Source organism: Penicillium atrosanguineum (assembly GCF_028827265.1).
Source record: "Penicillium atrosanguineum strain IBT 20685 chromosome Unknown utg000003l_segment0_segment0, whole genome shotgun sequence".
Lineage (NCBI taxonomy): Eukaryota > Fungi > Ascomycota > Eurotiomycetes > Eurotiales > Aspergillaceae > Penicillium > Penicillium atrosanguineum.
In genome coordinates, this window is record NW_026623135.1 from 122,277 (window position 1) to 138,558 (window position 16,282).

The following is a 16,282-nucleotide window of genomic DNA, read 5'->3' on the forward strand; positions in this document are numbered from 1 at the left end:
TTAGATTGGCGATGTGTATAGTCGGAACTTGGAGATATTTCAGACGGTTCTAAACACCGTAATATCTTCCTGATTTCGGCGTTGGAACTTCTTCCAGGGCATTTCTTAAGCTCTGTTTTAGACGTGTTTTTTGATTCCTTTTGCAAGGTCTATTTAATCCGATGTGTATTTTGAAGCTCAGACATGTCACGTGCCATGACGTCCGCTTTTCTCGGAGCTGCGAAATGTAGACTTCCCTTCAGCGACATTTGAATCGCCATTGACTCTCCTGCGCAGAGTGTGGCTTCGTCCACGTTCTACTCGTCATGTCCTCCCAATACGCCAGTGAGCCGAATCCCACCGCGTCAGCCACTCTGAACACCACAGTCGGGCCCATTCACATCGCTCTGTTCGCAAATCAGACTCCTCTCACCTGCAAGAACTTTCTCCAACACTGCAAAGATAACTACTATGCCGGCACAATTTTCCACCGTATAGCACCAGAATTCGGGATCCAGGGTGGTGACCCCACAGGCACCGGGTCAGGCGGTACATCGATCTACGAATATCCGGAATTCGAGTACGACCCTGAGGCCCGGGACCCCAATGAGCGGGTTGTTCTACGAGATGAGCTACACAGTCGTCTACGCTTCAACCGCCGAGGCTTGGTGGGCATGGCCAAGAGTGAGGATGGGACGTATGGGAGTCAATTCTTCATCACGCTCGCCAACACCGAGCGCGAGCTGAACGGACAATGCACGATTTTCGGACGACTGGAGGGAGACAGTATCTACAATGTGTTGAAGATCGCAGACGCCGAACGTGTCGAAGGGACCGAACGGCCTGTATATCCGGTCAAGGTGACCTCGTGCGAGGTTGGAGAATTGGGACCACTGGCCGGAAAGTTAAAGGACAGGGTGACCACCGCATCCGCGTCAACGGGCGATAACCAAGCGCCAAAGAAAAAGAAGAAGGGTGGAAAGGCCGGGAAAGTCCTTTTGAGCTTCGGAGGCGATGAGGGCGACGAGGAAATGCCCATGCGGCCGGCGAAGCCCAAGTTCAATACCAAACTTGTCGCGGATGCGCCTGGGGCCGTCAGCAGTGCTGAGAAAGCTCCTAGGTCTCAAAAGCCAGAATCAATCCAAGCGCGCAAACGGCCACGGTCTCCATCTCCAAAGCGATCATTAGAGCCCGAGCGCAAGCGTGTCAAAACACCAGACCCGCAGGCTCAGCTGCCTTTGAAAGATCCTGAATCGCCAGTCCGATCACCAACTCCAGAAGAAAAGCCCGCAAAACAGTCCAGACTATCGCGGACGAACGCCGAAATTGAGAACCTCAAGGCTTCCATGCGTCGCAACGTAGACACTGGTCCCGCTGATACCGGCCGCAAGAAGTCTGCACTAGAATCCATGATCCCAGAAACCGCTATTCGTGGCCGCAGGCGACCGCCACCTGGCTCTGCGAATGGGGCAGCATCCAGCGCAGGCTCAAGAAACGCGGCCGAGTCCGAGGCGTTGCGTATGTTCAATGCCTTTAAGGCCAAGCTGGAAGGTGGTGAAACGAAGCCTTCCACATCGCGCACCGAGAGGCACACCGAGAAAAAGAATGGGCAGATTCAGGACCAAGATGCAGATGACGAGGAAGCTCAACTCTGTGACCTACACTTTATTGCCAATTGCCAGTCCTGTCAGTCCTGGGACGACCCCGAGGCCGCAGAGACGCACGATACCGGACGAGAAGATGCCAATTGGCTAAGTCATGAGCTACGTTTCGGCAAGGATACCCTGGGCAAGGATCTCAAATGGAAGAAGGAGCACCAAGACGCAGATTCACTGATGGTGATCGATCCGCGCGAGAAGGAGAAGGAATTAGGTGGTGGACGCAAGCGAGGTTTCCAGCGAGATCGTGAACGCGAGCGTAAACGAGAGCGAGCAGGAGACTTAGAATGGGATCGAGAGAGGCGTTGATAACTATATCTTTAGTGCTACGAATGTGAAGAACTACGAGTAATCAAATACAATCTTGGCCAAGGTACATACATGTATGAGCAGAAGAAATTAAGCCCATTCCTAAATAATTTCATCGCGGATCATGATAAGTTTTTACCTAGGGTACAAAACAACCCAGCTCGCCCAGAAACAAGCAATTCCCCTTATAGACAACGCCGTGGCACCTGGGATGTTCATGATCCCATGCTTTCTTTTGGTATCCTTCTTACAACCTCTCTTGGCTTAATTAGGCCTTACGGCGGCGCTTCGCTGCACTGCCTCCATTGTCGAGGCCATTCCCATCATCATTCGGCCCGGCGGGACTGGTCGTTTCACTATCGGTCAACTGTTCGATGACACGGCCCGATTTCGCATTGTTTCCCGAGCCCGAGTCGGCACCGTAATGGGCATCATCGAAGCCATAGTTGTATCCCGCATGACCTTGGTCGTGGTTCGATCCTTCAAAAAGATCGCCATTGTCAGGGATGTGGTCGAAATTAAACAGATCGTTGGTGTCGCCATCATCGGCTTGGACGGTGCCTTCGTGCTTATTCGTTCCCAATACCTGACCAGCATTGTCATCTAGGTTGAAGTGCTTCTTGTCATTGTCTGCATCGGCGAAATCCGTGAAGTAGTCCTGGTTGAAGATGGTGTCGAGGTCGAGCGGTGGAGGCGGCACGTTGCCATCACCGTCAAGACCCGGTATCGCGCCCGTCGGGCTTAATGGTTGAAGAAGGTGAGTCAAGTTCTGGACGGACCGATCTTGTTCGGCTTGCATTTTCACCAGGTTATCGATTTCTTGTCGAGTGTCTGCGAGGCGGTTTGTGTAGTTGTGGGGCATGGGCGGGGGGTTCGGCGTTGTCAGAGCATTGTTCGTTGCACTCTGACCAGCGTCTCCCGAGCCGGTTTCGTTGGCCATCAGTCGAAGCATGTCAGCACGCTGGTTTGGGGTGAGAGGTACGTTGCCGCCGGCATTTTCCAGGGACGAAAGAACGTTAGGGAACTCGGAGAAACTTGTTGGGATGCCGTTTCGCGCATTGGAATTTTGAATGACAGACATAATATCCCGCTGGTGGGCGTTGTCGTCTGCTGACGGCACTCCCGGAGGCAGGTTCGTATTGTCTTGTCGTGGGCTGTTTTCAAGGACTTCCTCCACATGTCCGGATTTTGTGGCACTCGGGTTGCGAGTATGACCGCGGGACCGGGTATCGTAGGAGCTGCTGGCTGCAGGAGACAGTGTAGTGGCTCGACCATTGTCATCGATGATTGGGGGCGCCTTCAAGAGCAGTGGCTGCTTTTTCATAGTCCTTTGTCCAGGAGGGCTTGTCAACCCGCTTAGTGGGTTGAATGAAAAGTTGTCGCCCATGTCAACGATGTTGCCTTGATCGCCTGAGATGGCTCCAGCGAACGAGTTGGCAAGGTTTTGAGGGTTGCCATCTTGTCCTTGTAAGCTGCGGTTGTACACTGTGGCGAGAAATGTGAGTATGGCGTTGATCGAGTTCTCGTGTCGAGTGTGCTGTTCTTGGAAATTGGCGGCCTGCGCATAGAGCTGTTCATGCTCTTTCCGCAACCTGGAGATAGTGGTCGATATGATCGACTGCTGCTGACGAATTGCCTGCAGCTCACGGTATACCCCAGAAAGTTGGTCATTGGGCATCTGAGTGTCGGTGAGCAGTGAAAGATGCCGTGGGCGTGCACGCTCATCTCGGGTTGCCGGCCCACTATCCTCAACATAGTCGTCCATGTCATTCTCATCCGCATCCTCTGTCTTCACCCGCGGTCCACTCTTACTACCCTTGCTGGTGTGCCCGGTCGCGTTTTTAGGCTTCTGGATCAACCAGAGCAGATCGGGGTGGCCTCGTTTGAAGTAAGGATTGGCATACTCGCTGGGACTCTTGTTCTTGCGCTCGCTGGCGCGCATGGAGTTATCCGAAAGCCCCACCTTCTTGTGGAAGCCGTACATGTTGAGCTGTCGCACGAACGATGCATAGTTGTTGTGTTTGAAAAGTTCGGGAATCAGTGTCCTCGCAAACTCGTCCTCGTCTAAAACGATGAAAGAATTACCGTCGTCAGACCACCGAATTAGCTCAGTATTTTTCGACTCGTCCAAGAAACTGCAGTTCATAGATTAGCTCCAAATCCACATTGCAGGGGCTTCCAATTTGTCATACCTGCTCAACTTCTGCACGAAAGGAGGAATCTGTTTTCGCTTTGCCTGTGAATCTCTCTTGGCAGCCAGAGCCCGCTGGTATAATTCCTCCAATGATTCCCCCCATGCGCCAGACTGCCCTCCCTCTTGGCCGTTGTTCTCCTGGTAGACGGTTGGGGCTTGTTCATAGCCGCGGTTTCGGCTGACTAGCTGGTTTGCTGCTTGTCTGCGCGCAATTTGGTTTGAAGGCGTTGCGCCTGGTGCTGACACCTCCTGGGATGTCGCGTATGCCGCCTGGTTGTAGGTAGAAGGGTCGGCGAACGAGGAAGGATTGCTGGCGTTTGTGGCAGGGTTCTGGCCCCATTGCAGGAACTGGTCGTTGGATAGTTGGGATCCGGGGTTCGAGGGGGAGTAGGTTGGAACAGCGCCCATCTGGGCTTGACCGGTCGGGACCGTTCCGGGAGCAGGTCGTTTGCGAGTCATACCTTGGGAGCTCATTGGGAATTGACGAGTCTCAGGCTATTGTATGGCGATTATCGCGCAGTGAACGTTGAAAGAAATATTGTAGACAACAAGCGTCGATTTTGATCGGAGCGCGAGTCTATCAGTTGAAATAAAAACAAGGTTTTTCGCGCTCCGAGTTCGATAAATTCGTCCCTGAATATCGAGTTGAAGATGAGGCACGTAAAAAAAAGTTTGGGTCCACCCGACGGGCAAAAGACAAGCCGATGATGACGATCGGACCAACCTTTCTGCGATGCAAATGAGATTGACGCACAATAGTGCGGTTGGCGACCACGAATCAACCAGGGAAGGTCAGCAACGATCTGCGAGACTTTGGCGAGATACACCACAATCAGCGGGCGCTGCAATGAACCGGCATTCGAGAGGGCTCAAGAGTGGCAGGGTGGGCCCAAGCGTGTGTGAAAGATATCACACGGGGAGCCGAGAGGAAGGGAGGTCAAAGTGACAGCGCCGAATTGGAAATCGCACAACTCTGCGCTGAGAAGTCTTGACTTAGCGATGAGGTCAATCTGAGCGGAGTCGCGCCCCGCTGACTCAGCTCTTTCCATGTGACTTTGATACAATCTAATTTCAATGAAACGGAAGTTATTGATTGACTACAGCCGGATTAAGGGAAATGTAATAAGGATAGTTCTCAACAAATGACCATGACTCATTCTCTTGGGCTTGCTCGAGGTCATCCAAGAGAACACGTTGGAAAGGAGCTTTAGAGAGATAAAGAGAGACCAGAAAGATGTCGAGAAAGGAATGAAGAATTGCGCGTGTAGGCCTATTAGGGTTATTCTCTCGGTCTAGCTGTACCCATTATTTTACTCTTCCTCAATCAATGCTCGGAACCCCTTCAGAATCTGTTGCCACTGCTCCGGCTGTGCCTGCGTGAAGTCCTCTACTTTTTTTGGCGCTGCCAGGTCTTCTCTCATGCGTCCTTCATTCTTGGTCCCATTCAAGACGGTGATGTTGCCCAATCCCATCACCAAAGTGTACAGGGCGGCTGCGGCACTGATATCGGTACGTGTAGCCAGTTGTTGGACGGGTGTAGAACGCATCAGATCGGGGTTGGCTGTCAAGGTCCAGAAGCTCTGGTAGATGATCTGATGGTCGCGACAGAAGGCACGCAGAGAGACATCAAACAAGGTGTCCTCGTAGAATCTGTTCTGCACCACTGCAGGCTTCACTTTGACCCGGGGAGAGTCATTGAGTTCGCGAAGTACAGGCAAAGAACAGTTCGAGATACCCAGGTTCCGGATCCGGTGAGGCACGTAAGTCTCTAGTGCAGACCAAGCTTCCAGGGTCATTTCTACAGTGCGTAGCGGTGAATGAATCACTAGCGTGTCAATATAGGCATCGTCCACGCTAGCAGGGTCTAGATCCGGCCGAAGATTGTGCAATGAGGACTTGACGGACGTTTGAACCTGCTCTGTCACGGAGGTCTCTGGATCATACGGCATGTTGTTCGGGTCCTGCGCTCCGATAGGGCTGAACTTGGTTTGCACCTTGACTTGGATTAGACTAAATTCAGTTGTAGATGACGACTTGAATGGACTCACATATAAGTCTTCCCGGCGAACAATTCCATCAGCAATCGCCCTGCGGATTCCATCGCCCACCGAATCTTCCTGGTAGTGTCTTGGCTGGGCCGCCGTGTCAATCGCCCGGAAGCCGGCGTTGACCGCGGTGTAAACGAGATCGGCCGACTGTTCTTTTTTCCAGGCTGTACCGTACAGGAAGACCGGAATAAAGGTGGGACTGGATTCGAGAGCGGGCCGCAGGCAGTACCTTTCCCACATCTTGCCGACAGCTCGAGCCATGTTAGATTGAGTGAAGTGCGCGAAGACTATAATTAACTCGGTAGTTGCGGGGTCGCATTCTTACTAAGGGGCGTGACTGCAACGCCTTAGTTGATTTCTGTCGCCCAAAGAGATCCGTCTTGGCATCCAGGCCGTCCATACTCTTTTCAAGCTAATTGTTACTAGGCGTGGATTGGTGCTTTGATTGGTGTTTGTTTTTTGATCCTGGACAATAAATCTACAAGGCGTGTTTACATGCATCTCTAGTCGTTCTAGAAAAACGAAATACGTTCAGTGCGGACGCCGAAGATCTCAAATACAAAATGTTGAAGCCTTGTGTGATATGCGATCTCTACTATTTATATATTCAGCCGCGGCGGAGGGGAGCGGATTGGCCCCGCAAGGCGGCTCTGCGCATCCTCCGGTAGGCGCCAGATTTTGACAGTGCCAACCGGGAACCCTGTAAAGACCCTCATGTAGGATGGCCGATTGATTCCCCGCGGGATCTCGGACCCAACTCAAAATGCGGTTGACTAAACGAGCTACAAGAAGGGCCGAGTCAAAACAATGGCAGCCCCACCCAGCGTGGCTTAGACACATACAGAGATGCACATCACCGGGTTCCTAGCTTGGCGAACACCGCAGGTGTGCCCTTTCTCTAGCTCTCCCCAGGTAAAAGGACATTCCGGAAAAGTCACGGAGTTGGGCAATCTTGAGATAATACACAGCCACTATGAACTAGTCGTGGTCACTTTGCGGACCCGCGTCAAGGGAGGACATCCATTCATAGCGTGGCTCGATCTTGGCTGATTCAATAATGGTCCAGGCAACGGCTTTCTCCATGCTCACATTGGCGGTGTTTCCTGTTGATCAATGGGGTGACATAATTTGACCTGGTTGACCGCTTGTGCATTTGGAAATGAGGATCTAAAGCTGATCCTGCTTCAGGGGGCTCAGCAGATCTGATCCCTACCCGAGCACTGCATTAGAATGCGGAGGAGAGAACATTGTTTGCCGAGCTACTAAGGCTATGATCCGCAGTTGTACTTGATGACAATTATAGAAACGACTGCAGATTTCCAAGTCGATACCATCAACATTGAAAGGTATAAGTATGTTGAGGTCGTCCGTGGAAGTCAACATCCAACAAGAACATTCACTCTCAATCAGCATTTGATTCATTCTCAGATCTTCCAGAAATCTCTTCTGCTCAAGTCCAATTCAAACGTTCGAACATTATGCTTGCTCAACAACTCCTCGCTCTTGGTGGTCTCGTGCTTGCCGGCCATGTGGCTATCGCGGCGAAGCTGGAGCACGACGACGTTCCCAGCCGTTGCTGGGCTCCATGTGGCCCTGTGGTGGGAATTTCGGAGAAGTGTGATCACAAGTATGACAACGACTCTGCTGAGCTGAATTGCATCTGTGACTGGAGCCCGGCGAAGACCCAAATTCCCCTCTGTGCGGCTTGCATTACCCAGTATGGAAACAGAGACAATGATCACGATGACGACGACGACAACGATGACAACGACGACAACGATGACAACGACGATGATGATAATGGTATGTATCCTAGTCTATTATTAGGTCGTAAGTCGCTCTAATTCCATACCAGATGCTCTTGATATTGTGCATTCGTGTCATTTTAGCACAACTACATACAACGCCGCCGCCGCGACAATCCTGAGTGATACTACTACTACCGCGACTGAATTGAGATCCAATGCTGCCTCTGCAACTGCTACTAATAGCCCGAGCTCTACTGGCAGCAGCACTAGTGATTCGACTAGCTCCAACTCAACTGGCAGCAGTACCAGTGACTCGACTAGCTCCGACTCAACTGGATCGAATGGCTCGGCTTCTTCTACCCCGACCACCGACGCAGCAGCCGGTATGTCCGTACCTGGTGCTGTTGCTCTTACTATCGCGGGTCTGATGCCCCTGGCTTGGCTGTGATTTGAAATTTTATACTGGCTTCGTTGCTGATGACCAAGTATAACGGTATGAGAATATTTGAATGCGAGGTGATGATGACTTTGTCAATGACTTTCTTTAAATTGCACATGGCTTTATTTATACGTTCTAGTCTTGAAACTTTGAATTGAATTGAAACCTTCTTTGAACTACACTCCAAATTTTCTTTTAGTCGAATGGACAAGACTAAGATTATAACCAGGATATTGACCAGGTGGGAAGGAATGTTGCATCAAGTTTAAAATGAACCGATTTCACTTCCAGTAGGTAACTTAAAAACAAGGGGTATCTATTCATCCATATGCCTCTGAATGTACTCGGCAGCAAAATATATACACAAAGCGTGACTCATAAATCCGATCAATTATCGTCCAGAACTTGATCCTCGCCGGCTTCTGACGAATTGCCGCGGATGGCATATGCATCATCTTTAATTGCAGAGGTTGAAAAGTCCTTTTCTTGATAATTCTCTTCTTGATCCGAAAATTCCTCGTCCCACGATGAATCTTCATCAAACCATTCGTCCTGGGACAAAGACCAGTCCCATTCAGGGTCATATTCGATATTGTATACATCGTTATAACACTGACCCTTCGACGGACAACTGCGCATCACAAGTCAGTACACATGTCTCATTCTTACCGGGATAATCGAACATACTATACAGCCTCCTTGCCAAAGATAATATGCCATAGGTACTCGAACACCCGGCCGCTGGTTTCATCATCCAACTCGGTGGTCATGAGCCATTTGTGATAAGCCTGATAGTCACTCAACGGGCGAGCAAGGACTTGAGCCTTGCTAACCGAGAACTGAGCGCAACAGGGAGCCGCCACAACTTCAGGGATATTGGTGTTGTTGAAAATCTGCATCCAAGCGCCAGCAAAGGCAATCTCGGTGGTGCGCCCGGCCAATTGTCGGAACGGCTGGACTTCATTGGGACACCCGGGGTTCCAGTCACATCGCAGATTAACATAGCCCGACTCGTCGACATAGTCTAACTGAAGTCGCTGGACGGTGAGAGCGTTGTCCTGCTCCATGAACTCGACGTGAGAGCTGGCCCGGTGCGCATGGAGGAAAACCATGTAATTGGGGAGTTCGTCGTAATGATCAATGATGTACTGAAGATAAACATTGCTCTCTTTGCCTTTGTTCTCTTTGACGGCGTATTCAGCGTCCGGATCGTCGACCACGTAGACTGCATGCTGCCATCTATAGTTTTGGGGGAGCAGGTTAGAAAGGAACCATTAAATATAGCTCGAAACAAATGGATTAATATTTGGGATCAACTTACTCAGGCAGCTCCTCCTCCAGCCAATCTGAGTCTTCCCATGACGTTCTACCCATGACGATGATCCGATCGGTCTTGGGCGTCACCTTGGGCTTTGGGGGTGACGAAGGGGTAGGCTTGCGCTCTTCCTCTTCGTAATCTTCTATATACTGCCACCAGAGATCATCGTAGTCATCATAGTCATCGGCCCAGAACCCGGGGACTTCCACGGGAATAATCTGTGGCTTAAACTCCGTCCGCCTTATAGCCGGATTGGTCGGCTCCGGATAGGTCTTAGAAGTGGAAGTCGAGACGGTGGTAGTTGAGGCGGTAGTTGAGCTAGACCAAGCTTGAACTGAAGGAGACAATTGATCTTTCGAGACCAGCTCGATATGCGCACCTCCATCATTTACCACAAAATCAAATTTGCGGCGGTCCTGGCGGTCCAGGCGGTCCACCCGATCGGACTTGATGGAGTCCAGATGGATCTTCACCAACAACAGGGTCAAGACCAGGCCGCAGACGAGCGTTATACGAAACGTGCGCATCATCTCGCAGTTACAGATCCAGCTGTCCAAAAGGTCGATGAACTACGTGGGCGACAATGCAACTTTAAAGGCTTAAAAGGTGCCGACTTGGCAGGACCCACATCGACGCATCGAGACAGACGACGCCTCATCACTTCATGGTGGCTTGATCTCCGCGACTGCCCTTCTTAGAGTCTGTCTATTTTAAAGAAATGAAGATTCCAGTGGTCCCCAGGGCCTGGAATTGCCCCGGTCTTTCACGAATGCTCTTTATAGCCGGTCTTCGCGAAGACAATTGTGTCTGCAAAAACAGAGTGGGGCGGGCACTCGTCAGCGATTCGTATACCCCTGGGCTGTGACTTGTTTCACATCCACGTATGTTCTCTTCACAGCACATCAATATGGTTTCATGGCTATAGGCATAAGATAAATCCCGCCTTCAAATACGACCCCCGCAAACCTTGCCCGTATTTGGTGAACTAACCATTTCGACGTCATAGCGCTCTCTTTTTGATCGAGACGCTAGAGGCTTGCTAGACTTGCCATTGAACATTTGAACCCAGATTACTCCTGTGCTCTCCACGTCGATATATCAAGGCATGACTAAGGCTGCCCAATAATCAATGCACTAAAACAAAGCAATTTCGAATGACCATGACTCCAAGTGGATTAGTTGGGCAGCCTAGTCTTTCGAATCAGCGTGGCTGTGAGATCTTCCAGTCCTTCCCAATATGATCTTCCAGGAGCGACACGAATATACGTCGCACATGCGGGATATCTGGTGCCTTAGGTCTTCGATAAGTCTCACGCGTTCAATGGTGCTTTACCGCGCAGATCGCGTGAGCAATTCGAAGGCTCGCGGCATGAAATCCGTCTTGACCCTTTTGAGCAATCAATTATGCTTCCAAATTTTTCGAGTCAGCGACAGCAAGTCGATCCTCTCTAGGGCTGAGTTCATGGATTCAGGGGTAAACCACATTCGCCCCTTTTAAAGAGTCAGGATGACTCTATTCCCAATGTCGGAGAACAAGGTCCCGCCCGACTTGGCCAGAGCATTCCCATAACCCGTTCCACTTTCTATTGATCCCGATGGCTCTGAACTCCTGAGCTCCCGCGCTCCCGCGCTCCCGCAACAACGTCTTTTCGTAACTCCGATGAGACACGCGAACCACTTGACTACCCACTCGCTCATAACGCCATTGTTTAGCGCCAGAAAGCTCTCTATATGGAGTAGCGTGTCCACCGCGGACCACGGTGAAGGCGAATTCCGGTATGAAAAAGCCCACATCCATTAAATGGGTGCTTGGCCGACCTTCGCAGCATTGGGGAAGTCAAGGATCGATCTTTTCGAGGGGAAAAAAAGGGGGTCATTGAGTAGATCCTATGAGCCGGTGGCAAGCTGTGGCCAGAGATCCCCTAAATAAATATCACGTCTCTGCCATCACCATGCAGGGTCGATCAGGCAGATCAGGGAGAAAGAGGAGACCGGAAATGACAAGCAGCTCCGGATAGCTTTCCCCATCCTTACCCTGGGCTGTGAGAGGACGACTCACAGAAAACACTAAGCCGAGCTCTCCACCGACCATCGGAAACTGACGTTCCCACTTTCGCGTTCTAATTGGGCTCTAGCGGATTCCAAATGTTCTAGCTGCTGTCTAGGAGCTTCCTCGGCGGTTCCGCGGCGCCACTAGCACGGAGACTGCGCGGATCGTGGAGACGCGCTGGAAGGTTTCAATTTCATGGAGTGGGCCTGGCGTGTATAGCAGCACACGCCGTCCGTCATGGCGAGGGCCAAGTGCCGATGGGGAATCGCTGGCCCGTCCCGGGGGACCAAACTATTGGCGAGGAAGCCTTGAAAAGGTTCCGGGGGCCAGAAATAGGTGGCCGACAAAGTTGGTGGCGAACGAGACGCGCTTCCAGATCGAGATAGGAGATGATCCGCCGGAGACGCTAAAAAAGAGAGCAAAAAAAAAAGGGGGAGATGGAAAAGGAACGAGTGGCCAACATATAGGACCCTAGGAGGAAGTAGTGGGCTATACTGTATATAGGAAAACCGGGGGGGGGGCAATAGAAATTCAAATCACTCAGTGGCCCAAGTGCTGCAGGGGCCTGTCAGGCGTATCGAATAAAGTGGCACCGGAGCACGAGGCAGGGCGTGCACTGCGAGTACGCTAGACTGGTCAGATGTCACTTGAAACCCCTCGTGCGAGATCACCACGGCCCGATAGAACGTTTGAAAGGGTACAATCCATCTAAGGGATGTATTATGTTCGAAGTATGAAAAGAATAGGAAGAGTATCGGCCATCGACGGAGTACTGCGTATCAGACCCGGTGTTTTTTTTTTTTACCCATTTCTCCTCCGTACAGGGATATTTGCATTGATTCCCAGTGCCCACCGTGGCGGAGACCGCATCCACCTAGAACAGAGTCTAAAAAGTTCGAAGCACGGGCACCCCAGGAACGGGAATGACAGGGGAGCCGATGGGTTGACATGCTGGTTCGGGTAGCAGGGTTAACCGGAAAGACCCCGATATTCAGGAACAGGGGGTGTTGAAGAACAGGAATCACAAGGAGGGAGTCAGTCAGTCCTTCGTACGACGCATAGAAGGGGTTACGAGTAGAGAGGAGCCAGAGGGAGCCAGAGGGAGCCAGAGGGAGCCAGAGGATCCAGAGGATCCAGAAAGAGGAGTGTGATTGGCAACCAGCTGTGAAGAAGAAGCAGCCCCAGAATAGAGAACGGTAAAGGGGAAAAAGGGACTTCAGACGTATCTTGAAGAAGTCGGAGCTAGTGCTATAAAAGTCCAGAAAGGCCCCAAAACTCGTGGAAAGACAAGCAAATAGTTGAAAAACACCCGCAACTCCTTACTCCCCGTTCTTGGCGGTTTTGTGGACCGCTCACCCACTTCCGGCCTTGCGTGTCTTTTCATTCCCTTTTCCTCTTTCCCTTTCTCCCCCCCCCCACTTCTTGTCTTCCTCCAGTTGTTCCTCGCGGTGTGAATTTCTCGTTCATTACCGGAGTGACTTTTCTCGTCTTTGAGATCAGATCAAAAAGAAACCAGGAAAAGCAGCCAGAAAAAAAAGAAGAGAAAAAAAACCTCACCTTACCCCCCCTTTCATGACCCGCACGAGCACGACTTTGCATCCGTGAGCGATTTTGCCTTTTTTCACGGTTACTTCTTTTTGCTCTATCTGTCCTCCTTTTCACCTCATGTTCGCATAGTTTGCGACTTCTTCCGTGTTGTTGGTGGAAATTTTTTGAACGTGCCCACATTCCTCGGAACCCTCCCTCGGCCATGACTTATCAACAATCGGACATGTATCACGATCCTTCTGCGCGTTCCCCCGGCTCCCAGCGGCATCAGCAACCTTTACACCGCCAGCCTTCTCGCCAGTTCGACGCTTACGGCCCGATGCCTGTCAACCCGTACGAGGATCAGATGGCCCGCTACGAGACCGCCCGACTGGAGCGGTTGAACCCGTCAATGCAGAACAATTCCTACGCTTATGATCTCTCGGGCTCGCAGACCTGGAACCCTAATGGTTTCAACAATGCTCAGTCTCTGGGGGTATTCGCTCGGCTTCGGCGAGTCTGAAGCCATCCGCTCGTGGACGAACTGGTCTGCCCACGGTACGTGTTGTTTTGTGGTCTCCGTCGACAAAATTCTTCCACAATCATCAACCACCCCCAATACTAACGCAACCCCATCTTATTTTAGACCTGGCTTGATCAGCAACCGGGCATGCCTAACGCCTTTTCCAATCTGGGCCCTGGTCCCATTCAGAGCAGTGCGATGCGACCGGAAGCATCGGCTTCCTCGGAGGGCGATGACGAACTCATCCCGACCGCGATCGTCATCAAGAACATCCCCTTCGCCGTCAAGAAGGAGCAGCTGGTGCAGCTCATGACGGAGTTGAACCTGCCCCTGCCCTACGCCTTCAACTACCACTTTGACAACGGCGTTTTCCGTGGTCTGGCCTTTGCCAACTTCACCTCAGCGGAGGAGACCGCAACCGTGATCGAGGTTTTGAACCACTTCGAGTTGCAGGGCCGGAAATTGCGGGTGGAATACAAGAAGATGCTACCCCTGCAGGAGCGTGAACGGATCGAACGAGAGAAGCGAGAGCGTCGCGGTCAGCTCGAAGAGCAGCACCGTCCCATGCCCTCGACTCTACAGACCCAGAGTTCCATGTCTTCCCTCGCCTCGCACATCCCCGCTACTTCGCCTTCTCCAGTCTCGCAGCGTGGCCAGAAAATCGGTAAGCTGAAATTTCCTCCTCACGAGTCGTCCGAAAAACTCACCCCTGAAGAAGGACAAGTGGAAGTGGACCTGAACGACAGCCAAACTCTTTCCTACTACTCCCAACTTCTGCTGTTCAAGGAAGATACCGCTCGTGATTCCGTGATCTTCCCTCCCAACCTCACCCCGTCCCAGCGACGCACGGTTCACACTCTGGCTCACAACATGGGGTTGGCCCACGCTTCCCGCGGTAACGGCGATCAGCGCCAGGTTCAGGTTTTCAAGGTCGCCGCTGGTACCAGTGTCAGCCCGCCCCTGTCATCGATTCCTCCCGCTGGTCAGAACGACACCCGTCGTGGTCTGAACCGTGCCGCCACCATTGACTTTAGCGAGGCTCGCAACGAGGGTGGCCCCAACTCTTTCAACACCATGCGCGGCCAGAACTCGAACTTCCTGGGTGTGATGGATTCTCCCGGCAACTATGCCAATACGCAGAACCTGCGCGCCGCCAAGTCGTTTGCTGATCTGCGCTCCTACACGCCGTCCCCTGTCCCCTCCTCCGCCAGCTTCCCGGCCGCCCTTCAATCTAACGGCGCCCGTCTTCAGTACGAGAATTCTCAAACGGGCACTTCCAACACCCCGACTCTCACCTCCGCCCCGTCCGGCTCGTCCCTGGGCATGCAACGTGACGATAACCTTTTGGTCAACAGCCTGGGTGGTCTCTCTCTTGGCACGGGCATCGGAGGCCCTAACTCCAGCCCCCGACGACTGCGTGGTATGTTCTCCTGGGATCAGGACAGCCAGCCCTCGTCCGCAGGCGCGATTGGCAGCAACCGTGGAATGGGAGTTGGATTTGACAATGCCCAGCAAGAGCGCATGCCGATCCGACAGCCTCGTGGCCCGACCCCCGAGAAAGGCACCGGTTTCCGTCGTCAGAACGGCCACCAGGCCCGCGGCAGTGACGAACTTCGCGCCACTTCGGGCGTCGAGATCATTGTTGAGTAAACGAGCCAACCAAAAAACCAAAAAACTAGCGATTTGACGATGGCGATCCCCCACCTATACTGTTTTTGCCAACATCCGACTGATTTGCCGCGAGACGAATACGAACCTGTATCACGAGGCCCTGTTCTGCCAAATTCACCGGCTTACGATTTCGATGAGGGATGACGAGATGACAACTAAAAAGAAAGAAAAAAAAAAGAAGAAAAATCCATTGTTTTTCGCTGATTGAAAGCCAAGTTTAGACGTTTATTACTTTTTTGGGGCAGCCCACACATTGGAACCGTTTCTTCGCCACTGTTTCCTCTCGCACGCCAGCCGAGATTCAAACTCTGGACCTGTTTCTGTTTCTGATTTGATTCTGCGGGCGCCGTCTTTTTCTTGCAAATCAAGTGTTTCCCCCGACTGCTGGAACGCGGATTTACGACCGCTACCGCTCGGTGGGACACCTACGAAGAATGACTTCAAAAGAACCCTGCCCCGGCAGGAGACACGACAAAGCATTTGCATATTCCTGTTAAGTTTGTACATGGGGCGACTCGCATCCGTTTAATGTTTCTGGCCCGATTTTTTTGTCTTCTCTTTCTGCCATCGTGTCCCCTAATTGTGACGATAGTCCACCCGCGTTTCGGGGACCGAGGCTTCTTTTATTATACGTCCATCGAAGGCGGGAATGTCTTGTTCATTTTGCTTTTCTGCGCGTTTCCACTCTGGTCTGGATACTCGTCTTGCAGAATTGAGGCACCCAGCGCCTCTGCGGACTGCCGTTCAACTGTCTTCGAAGACAGCACTGGATGGCTGCAGTATATGTCAAGCCAAGTGAGCCCTGATCCCCAACTCGA

At 51.9% G+C, this 16,282-nt stretch overlaps 6 protein-coding genes across 6 annotated transcripts; 3 read left to right on the forward strand and 3 right to left on the reverse strand.

Moving 5' to 3' along the window:
• Nucleotides 1-305: 305 nt before the first annotated feature.
• Nucleotides 306-1,946, forward strand: cwc27 (putative peptidyl-prolyl cis-trans isomerase; the record flags this gene model as incomplete). The annotated part of the gene is made up of 1 exon (XM_056883506.1): nucleotides 306-1,946. The coding sequence occupies one exon, from the start codon at nucleotides 306-308 to the stop codon at nucleotides 1,944-1,946; it is 1,641 nt and encodes a 546-aa protein (XP_056741784.1).
• A 268-nt stretch (nucleotides 1,947-2,214) lies between these two features.
• Nucleotides 2,215-4,614, reverse strand: N7443_003451 (uncharacterized protein; the record flags this gene model as incomplete). The annotated part of the gene is made up of 2 exons (XM_056883507.1): nucleotides 2,215-4,081; nucleotides 4,139-4,614. 2 exons carry the CDS (start codon nucleotides 4,612-4,614, stop codon nucleotides 2,215-2,217), a joined length of 2,343 nt encoding a protein of 780 aa, XP_056741785.1.
• An 868-nt stretch (nucleotides 4,615-5,482) lies between these two features.
• On the reverse strand, nucleotides 5,483-6,449 carry N7443_003452 (putative aldo-keto reductase (AKR); the record flags this gene model as incomplete). Its single annotated transcript, XM_056883508.1, is given in 2 exon segments — nucleotides 5,483-5,489; nucleotides 5,500-6,449. The coding sequence occupies 2 exon segments, from the start codon at nucleotides 6,447-6,449 to the stop codon at nucleotides 5,483-5,485; spliced, it is 957 nt and encodes a 318-aa protein (XP_056741786.1).
• Nucleotides 6,450-7,666: 1,217 nt separating this feature from the next.
• Nucleotides 7,667-8,384, forward strand: N7443_003453 (putative GPI anchored protein; the record flags this gene model as incomplete). Its single annotated transcript, XM_056883509.1, has 2 exons — nucleotides 7,667-7,991; nucleotides 8,044-8,384. 2 exons carry the CDS (start codon nucleotides 7,667-7,669, stop codon nucleotides 8,382-8,384), a joined length of 666 nt encoding a protein of 221 aa, XP_056741787.1.
• A 378-nt stretch (nucleotides 8,385-8,762) lies between these two features.
• Nucleotides 8,763-10,223, reverse strand: N7443_003454 (DUF3431 domain-containing protein; the record flags this gene model as incomplete). Its single annotated transcript, XM_056883510.1, has 3 exons — nucleotides 8,763-9,006; nucleotides 9,063-9,614; nucleotides 9,697-10,223. The coding sequence occupies 3 exons, from the start codon at nucleotides 10,221-10,223 to the stop codon at nucleotides 8,763-8,765; spliced, it is 1,323 nt and encodes a 440-aa protein (XP_056741788.1).
• A 3,270-nt stretch (nucleotides 10,224-13,493) lies between these two features.
• On the forward strand, nucleotides 13,494-15,443 carry N7443_003455 (uncharacterized protein; the record flags this gene model as incomplete). The annotated part of the gene is made up of 2 exons (XM_056883511.1): nucleotides 13,494-13,766; nucleotides 13,917-15,443. 2 exons carry the CDS (start codon nucleotides 13,494-13,496, stop codon nucleotides 15,441-15,443), a joined length of 1,800 nt encoding a protein of 599 aa, XP_056741789.1.
• Nucleotides 15,444-16,282: the final 839 nt, after the last annotated feature.